This window comes from Triticum urartu, chromosome 6 (assembly GCF_003073215.2).
Source record: "Triticum urartu cultivar G1812 chromosome 6, Tu2.1, whole genome shotgun sequence".
NCBI classification, from domain to species: domain Eukaryota; kingdom Viridiplantae; phylum Streptophyta; class Magnoliopsida; order Poales; family Poaceae; genus Triticum; species Triticum urartu.
In genome coordinates this window covers 466,758,531-466,766,807 of record NC_053027.1, presented here as the reverse complement: position 1 = coordinate 466,766,807, position 8,277 = coordinate 466,758,531, and the positions used below count along the sequence as shown (strand labels likewise).

General features: G+C 52.4%; 2 protein-coding genes across 3 annotated transcripts; one reads left to right on the top strand and one right to left on the bottom strand.

The window, feature by feature from the left end:
- The first annotated feature begins 2,995 nt into the window (after positions 1-2,995).
- On the top strand, positions 2,996-4,476 carry LOC125514261 (trihelix transcription factor GT-3b-like). The gene has a single exon (XM_048679556.1). The coding sequence runs from the start codon at positions 3,430-3,432 to the stop codon at positions 4,234-4,236; it is 807 nt and encodes a 268-aa protein (XP_048535513.1). The 5' UTR covers positions 2,996-3,429; the 3' UTR covers positions 4,237-4,476.
- Positions 4,477-4,603: 127 nt separating this feature from the next.
- On the bottom strand, positions 4,604-7,863 carry LOC125514260 (pentatricopeptide repeat-containing protein OTP51, chloroplastic). 2 transcript variants are annotated; one of them, XM_048679555.1, is made up of 4 exons: positions 7,242-7,863; positions 5,074-7,078; positions 4,810-4,983; positions 4,604-4,725 (listed from the first exon to the last, which is right to left on the bottom strand). In XM_048679555.1, exons 1-2 carry the CDS (start codon positions 7,731-7,733, stop codon positions 5,213-5,215), a joined length of 2,358 nt encoding a protein of 785 aa, XP_048535512.1. In that variant the 5' UTR covers positions 7,734-7,863; the 3' UTR covers positions 4,604-4,725; positions 4,810-4,983; positions 5,074-5,212. The 2 variants fall into 2 exon arrangements, with proteins under 2 accessions (XP_048535512.1, XP_048535511.1); XM_048679554.1 differs by having other exon boundaries at positions 4,604-4,983.
- Positions 7,864-8,277: the final 414 nt, after the last annotated feature.

Below are 8,277 nucleotides of genomic sequence, written 5' to 3'. Positions count from 1 at the left end.
ACATTTTAGAAGTTGTTATCATGATGCGGATGAAATATGCAAGTTTATGCAAGTTTTTATGAAAATGTTGATAAGAGCATGATATGAAGCATTTGTCATCGTGGCGGAAACGAAAGGGGTGCCATGGCAACGAATCCGAAAATGATGCCATGGTAACATATCGGTTCCAGTAGCTCATGGAGATACCGGTGCAAAGGAAGTGTGGCGGGAGCGTGCAAAGATGGTGGGGTAATCCCGGTTACCGGGTTCCCACGGATCGACGGCGTGGCAACGAGAAAGAACAACTAACGTTCACAGGCGGATACAACATCCAAACATGCATCTCATACAACTCATGCATTCGTTCACAGACGTCGTCTCGGGGTTATACCTTCGAAGCGTGCGTTCGAGACGGTTCGGATTCAATGGTAGTTGTTCATGGTTCGTCGCGAGATATAGTCGTTCTCGCGAGGGTAGTGGTACACGGTCGGAGAGGGACTTGACGCATCCGAGGACTCCGGACGTTGTGGTACTTGCGAATCCAAGTGGTCGAACAGGTTCACGAAGAAACTTATGCGACGCCGTGGAACTTGGCGCATCCAAAGGGAACTTGACGGGTCCGAGTCCTCCGAGGGTCGACGGTAGTGTCGTGGTACTCGGCGTCTTGTCGAACCCACATGATGGTATTTATTCACTCGACGGTCTTTGGCGACGGTAGTCGTACACGGTTTGTTGTCGTACACTCTCCATAGATGTTCCGGGTCGTCACCGTTCATAGTCGATGTAGTTGAACTTGAGGGTCGTCGACGTCGTGGTACTTGGTATCTTGGCACCCTCTTGGGCTTGACATAGAAGAAACGGAACACGACGATGGATACTCGGTGTCCAGCGACAGCAACAGGATGGTACAGGGGGCAGGGGTCTTCACCGGTCATTGTTGCACTTCGGGTACCACTTATTGAAGGTGACCCCTGAGGATTCGACGAAGGCGCTAACCACAGAGATGCATAGATGGTGCTTGGAGGCAGCAGCGTGTGGCAACCAACCGACCAAGGCAGGCGACATAGGAGGTGAGGAAGATAGCCTGCTACTGGGGACAGCCCCGTCCATGGCGAGGTGGAGATCGAACGGTGGTGGAGCGCGGTGCAAGGCGGGCTCAGAGGCAAAGCAGGCGCGGTGGATGACGACGGTGGTGGAGCTCGGTGCAAGGCTGCCTACTGCAAGGTCACATGGATGACGACGGGGTTGGGGCGGTCCGGCGAGGTGGAGATGGGGCCGGCGACGATATGCAGAAGGACGGCGAGGTGGAGCTCGGGGAAGGAGCACGGCGCGGTAGAGGGGGGTCCACAGCGTGCGTGGTTGCTTCCTGGAGCTGCTCCGGTGACCTGCGGCTCGCGGTCGACGGCTGAAGCGAGCGCTCCGCTCGGGAAGAGCTCCTTCTCGATCCAAACGAGAGGAGGCGAGCGGGGAGGCCGGGCATGGTCGGGGTGGTGTAGGCGAGCGAGAGGAGGGAGGAACGGGCGATGGGGCCGCCGGAGTTGGCTGCCTGGAGGACGAGCGGGGAAGGGCGAGCAGAGGGGCTCCTCTGGCGGCGTGAGGGGAGAAGGTGAGGAAGAGATCGAGCAGAAGGGAGAGGCGGCGCAAGGGAACGAGGGAGAGGACAAGGGTTTGGGGAGATGGGGGTTTCGGCCTAGGGTTGAGGCCTTGAGGTTGCCGGCTGGGCCTCTGGGGTTTGGTGGGCCGGCCTGGACTAGTGGCTTGCGGGGGCTGGGCTGGGGTCTACTGCTGCTGCTTTCTTTTTTTCCATTTCTTCAGACAGAAATACAAAAAGGAAAGAGCAGGGGGAAAAGGAGAGGATCTAGAGAAATATAAAAATATTGTCATGATCCTGAAAATGTGCTCTATTTAAAAAAATTGGTTTGGAGATTTTAAAGGAAGTAAAAATAATTCAAGTTTGAATTAAATTCAAACTTGAACCATTTTAAACCCTAACCAAGACAATTCCAATTGAGATGAAATTTGACAGAAGGCTAGGTACATGGTGTTAGAATATTGGGGAAAGATGAACATCAAAAGAGAAGGGAAAATGGCACTTGCAGAAAGGGAAGAAATGGAAGGAAGGAGGAGTGATGGTGCAAGAACCACACATGGAGCATGCAACAATACAACACGCATGAATATGACAATGCACATGATGATTATGAGAATGCAAACAGACACAAGCACAAATGCAATATGACAAGGTAAGCATGGCAATGCAATGAGTAGAACAACATAACAAAACAAAGAGCCCGGAAGATGGAACCCCAAATGAAATTGGATGGAGATCAACATGGATATATTGCCAAATATGGAAGTTTTACATCTGGGGTGTTACAATAGGTGTCGCTGGTCCAGTAGGACAAACTCCAGTAGTAGCATTTTTGGGTGCTGGTTCCAGCAAAACATGTCGCGGTTGCAACACCCCCGGTCCACCAATCAAAATTGCCGCCGTGACCCGACACTTCGCCGCGGTCACCGGTTCCAGCCAAAATCGGGCGTGGTTGCAGCTCCGGGTCTATCCGGTCGCAGCACTTGACCGCATGAGAGGAAACGAGGACATGGACGAAAGTACGCCGCGGTGCCTTCCTCGTCGTCGTTCATGGTCTCCGGCATGAGCAACACGCGCGGGGATCAGCAGAGGGGTGGAGCGAAATAGCCGCGAGCGCACTAGAGAGCAGCGAGGATCAGCAAAGAGGGGGCATGGGAAGAAGCGGAATAGGCGCAGGCGCGCTGGAGAGCAGAGATGCGGGAGATGGAAGAAATAGGAGAGAGGCAGCGTAGATGGGGGCTCGCATCCTACATGTCGCAAGTTGCTTCGCTAGAAGCGTGAGCATGTGGACGCGACCGGCCAATGCTTCAGCCGGTGCACCGGGCCTAAACGTTTTCCAAAAAAGTAACGGCTGGTCAAATATACGGATATGTTCTGGACAGAAAATTCGTTCTCGTGTGCTATATCGACGATTATTATGGCTGACGGGTTGTTTTACATGATCTCATAGAGTTGCTCCTAGCCCCGCCGCCGTCCCGAACAGGAGATCAGCACGCGAATGAAACCAGCGTGCTCAAAAAAGCGTGGGCTGCAAATCCCAGAGCGCATTCCGGCGCGCGGTGCCCTTGAGAATGTGATTGACCACCGACGGCAGAAAATCAATCAATCAAACAAATCCTAAGGCGACCAATGGCAGCATGAGAATGTATGTCAACATTATCCTGCGACCGCGAGCAAGTCTTGTCTTATTTTTTTCCTTCGACACGGCACGTCAGGCTGACAGCGGCGCTGCCGGAGGCCGCGGGCACAGCGTCGCGCTCGCGCGTGCGTGCACGTCATCGCTATCCAGGGAGAAACCGGTCAAACGGACAGCGATACGAGCAGCACCTGAAAAGGCATGAGGCATCCGTTCGCAGGGCATGACGTGGCGTCGCCAGTGTGGACGGGGGCAAAGCCGTTCTCACCAGCCGGCGGGTGTGAACCGGCGAGGGAGTTCGAGAGGCGTCGCAAAAGAGAACACGAGCGCGAAGGAGACCAACGGCTGCTGCATGCAAAAGCTGGCCCTGGCGACCCCTTCCACACCCACCAGCACCAACACGCGTAGCCGCGTAGGCGCACCCTTTATCAACCCGCAGCCTCTGCAACGGCCGATGGTGAACGAACGCTGCGTGCGGCAGGCCGGCGAGAGCACGAGCGAGCACAATCACAATCACATCACGCAGTCTTCCACGGTGCGCGGCGGGAGCATGCAACGGCAGCGCTTCGGGTCTGACGAAGGGCCGGGACGGAACCCCGCCGAGGAGAGGAGGCTCAAGAGACCCGCGACCGAGTCCGAGGAGACCGCCGGCGGCGACGACGACGACCTGCCCCCGGGAACCAGGAGGAAGATGAAGGACGCGCAGCAGAAGACGAGGCCGAGCGGCAGCCCCGCGGCCGGCGCGGCGTCGGCGTCCTCCGTCCGCGCCGTGCTGCAGGACTTCCTGGAGCAGCAGCAGCGGCTGGACGCGCAGCGGCAGGAGGCGGCGGCGCGGCACGCGCAGGAGCGGCTGGCCTTGGAGCAGCAGTGGCGGCAGGAGATGCAGAGGCTGGAGCGGGAGCGGCTGATGCTGGAGCAGGCGTGGCGGGAGCGCGAGGAGCAGAGGAGGATGAGGGAGGAGGCCAGGGCCGAGCGGAGGGACGCGCTCCTCACCAGCCTGCTCAACAAACTCTCGCGCGATGACTTTTAGGGAGGGACACGTGGCTCCACGACGCGTGCCTGATGATCAACAAAAAATGTTTCACTGGTAGCGTAGGTTATGGCGGTGGATCAGTAGAAATTCTTTGTTTGCTTTGTCGTCACCTGATCATAGATTAATCCGTAGGAATGTTAAGCCTCTTTAGTAGTCTATAAATCTCAGTTGCATACACATGTAATGTAATCACTAGCTAAGATGCTGCCAAATGCCATGCTGAGTTTCTTTCTGGAAGGGTAAATGTTTTTTTTTTGCTGCCAGACATCATGGGACAAATATATGTTTTTACAGCTTATTATGTACTGCCATTAGCGACAATCCATGAAAATTTCACAAAGAAATAAAAAAAAGATTTGGCAAATGAGAACAGGTGATTAAATGCACAACATATAACGTACTGTAAGTGGTCGACAGAAATCCACAAATTTTCTGTCTAGTCTAGTGTGCAAATCTATCATGCAGATGGCTACATAGGTACTCCCTCTGTAAAGAAATATAAGAGTGTTTAGATCACTACTTTTTACGGAGGGGGTAGATCAATACAGGCAACATGTTGTTAGTACTTACTGTACTAAGAAGGTGAACAACAAAGTAAAAGTATACGTAACAAAACCCTGATCAATCTGTAGGCTTGTGAAGTTGTGTTCCTTCCGATGTTCAGATTGTAATGAACTACTTCCTGAATATTGTCTTCAGTCTACGTTGCAGGCTATAAGGGCAGAGCCCCGGTTCACTTTTCCACTGTGAAAAAAAAATCAAAAAAATTGATGTCAGTTCACAGCGGTCACAGGCCATCGCCATAAAGGGTGAGCAAGTTTGGCAGAAAATAACCTTTACAAGCGAAAACCGCCACTTGGAGACTTTTCAAGCTCTACCACCAAACCACTAAAATATAGCACATCTGTTCGCAGCAAGAACTTGACGTTGATGAAGTACCTCCTGTCACCAGACATCTCCTGCTCCCTGGTATTCACTCTTCACTTCCATACTTATGAGCATCATCATCAGAATCAGTATCAGTTTCTTGGTCATCACCAGAACCTGCAGTGCCGCTTTCCTGTGTTGTCAAACCCAAGAAACCGTCCAATACATAAGGTTCTATAACTTTCCAGAAAGAATCGGCATTGCTCCCCTGAAAACCTATCCAGAAGAATTGCCCTTTCCTCTTCACTTTACTAGGTAAGGACTGTGCATGCAAGGAGTTTACAATTCTTTCAACACCCTCACTGTTCCCACCACTGACCTTGAGAACGATATCACCTGACGAGAGTTTGAGGCCTCCAAACATGAACCAATACGCTAGAACACGTGGAGATAACCACCTGTGGATAAGCTTTGGGAGAACAGGCTGGCCTTTTAGAAAGAACTGGTCAGCAAAGAAACCGAAATGTAAATGAGGTATGGTTGAGAACTCATAAGGTATCTTGCTCTCATCCTCAAATGATCTGCTTGCTGAAGTCAGCCATTCAAAGAAACGCTCATGAATGTGCACCCTTAAGACCGAATGGGCATCAGAATCTTCCTGGAACTTAAAATGGACAATATGGACCCCTCTCTGTGCATGAGATTCAATCTGTGTGCCTCCCAGAAGCAAACCAATCAAAATCTCACGCTGCTCTTGATCCAATTTGATGCTCACGGGTTTTGGCTTAACAGCGACTTTCTTACCAAGACGGAGGCCAGTCTGAAGTTCTTCCAACAAATCCTCTTGTACATCATACTTCTTTTTACACATCATATCATAAACCTTTTCAGCTTTCTGATAGTCTTCTGCAGAAATATAACCTCTTAGCATGATGTTGCAAGATTTTGCATTAGTACCTATCGTCCCTTTTTTGTGCATTTCATCGAAGACCTCCTCAGCTTTCTCGACATTTCCAGCCCTTATCAGTGATTCTAGATAGATGATGTACAAGATTCTATTTGGACGGCACCTAGCAAGGCATTTCGAGAATGTTAATTCTAATTTCTCATGCATATCAAGATCCAAATACATGTACATCAGGGCAAGAAATGCTGGCATCAGATGCTTCATATGACTCTCAGAAAATTCATCCATAAGTTGTTCCGCAACATCTATCTCCTCAGCATTTGCCATTATCTCAATTATCTTATGATAAGTTGCAACGTTTGGGGGTATACTTTGCCTCTTCATTTCTCTGAATATATCCAGGGATTTCATAGGCTCACCAGTTCGAGCATAAACCTCCATTCGGCAGACATAGGCCTGAGCAGGAAGTTCTGAACCCCTCTGGAGAATTTCATGCCATGTTGCCTCTGTTTCTTGAACCCTCCCTTCTTTGGAGAAAGCCCGCATGACTGACACCAGCACATCAATACTCTCATCAAAACCAGCCTGCTTCATTTCCTTCCTAAGAGCTATGATCCTGTCTCTATCAATGACATCTTGGTAGCTGTGAAGCCAGATGAGCCCAGCATAGACCTCCTTGTGCACCTCAAGATTGGTGGTGACAAGATTGTGGTAGACAAACTCAGCCTGCCTGAGGTTGTGCTTTGCAGTTCCTCCTGTCTTACTCACAAGTGCGCGGAACAATGAGTTGTGAAGGCTGAGGCGAGGCTTGTAGCCGCCCATCTGTATCATCTGGTTGTAGATAGTGCAAGCGTGCTCGAGGCACCGTCCCCTGGGCGTACTGAGGTACGCAACGGTCAGTATGTGGAAGGTGGACTCGGCAGGCACACGGCCCTGCTTGACCATTGCCTCAAACATCTCCCGGCATTTCTCAACCTTGCCTTCCCTGCCGAGAAAATCCGCCACCCTTGTGGCAAGCGCAAAGTTGAAGCGGTACCAGTGCTGCCGCTCCATCCAGCTAAACACCTGAAAACAACCAACGAGTACATCTATGATCCATCAGCTATGGCAATTCGTCGAACAGTTCATGGGCAGGAAGAAACCAAATGAACATACGTCTACAGAGATCACTAGTCGAACATGTTATGGGAGGGAGGTGGGCGTGTGGTGAGCCTGCGAGGGTACTGACCCGGAAGGCGGCGTCGTTGTCGCGGATGCGGAGGCAGTGTACGGCGACGTAGGTGGCGTCCTCCTGGGTGAGCCACTTGCGCTGGGCGTTGAGGATGCGGGTGAAGGTGGAGTGCTTGTAGGCGGGGAGCTCCTTGCAGAGCCAGGCAATCCTGGAGCGGCGCCACTGCTCGGGCAGCTCCTCCAGCTCGGGCACCACCAGCTCCGGGGACCGCACCGCGTCCCTCTCGTCCGCCGACGCCCACGCCTCGTCCTTGAACAGCCCAGACCCGTCGTCCTCCTCGTCCTCGTCATCGGACTCATGCACTAGGGACTCCAGCGCTGACGCCACCGCCGGAATTCGAACTCTCGGTGGGGATATGGCGAGACGGCGGGGGAGGAGCGGAGGGACGGCGAAGCGGAGGGCGGGAGGCGGAGAGGCGAAGGTGGGGAAGAAGGCGGCAGAGCATCGTAGGGACGGAGATGGAGTGGCGCAGTAGGAGGTGGAGGCCATGAGCGAATCGATGGCGAGGACCGGAAGCGGAAGCTGTGCTGCTTCTATCTCACTCGGCCTGCCTCATCGTCTCCGCGGATTGCCGTGTACATCTCCGAGGAGCCTGGATTGGGATTTTGGGGGGAGCGGGGCGAGGACTGGGACCCCCTCCGTGACCTTCCAGGGCAGTCCAAGTGATCTCCTCCGTCGATCTTTATTTCGACGATCCACGGCAAAGCTTCTGCTGTTTACGAAGCTTCAGATATCATGGATTTTGCCTCATCAAACACACGAAACTGTGTGGATGCATTTTTTTAGAAACTTCCAACCTATTCAACTTCAATCATGCCAGCACAAAAAAGCCAGACATAATAAAAATTACAACTAGCTCCGTGGACCACCTAGCGACGACTAGAGTCTAGAAGAAGCACTGGAGCGAGCTGAAAGTGCACCGCCGTCATCACCCATCCCTCGTCGGAGCCGAACAAACTTTGTTGTAGTAGACAATCAGAAAGTCGTCGTGTTAAGACCCCATAGGACCAGCGCACTGAAGCAGCAACCATCG

What these genes read in the sequence shown, in the direction of transcription:
- LOC125514261 (XM_048679556.1), top strand. Translation starts at nt 3,430, where the DNA reads ATGACGTGGCGTCGCCAGTGTGGACGGGGGCAAAGCCGTTCTCACCAG.
- LOC125514260 (XM_048679554.1), bottom strand. Translation starts at nt 7,733, where the DNA reads ATGGCCTCCACCTCCTACTGCGCCACTCCATCTCCGTCCCTACGATGC. An exon ending in ACAACGACGCCGCCTTCCGG is followed by an intron (nt 7,079 to 7,241) that starts GTCAGTACCCTC and finishes GGTTGTTTTCAG; the next exon opens with GTGTTTAGCTGGATGGAGCG.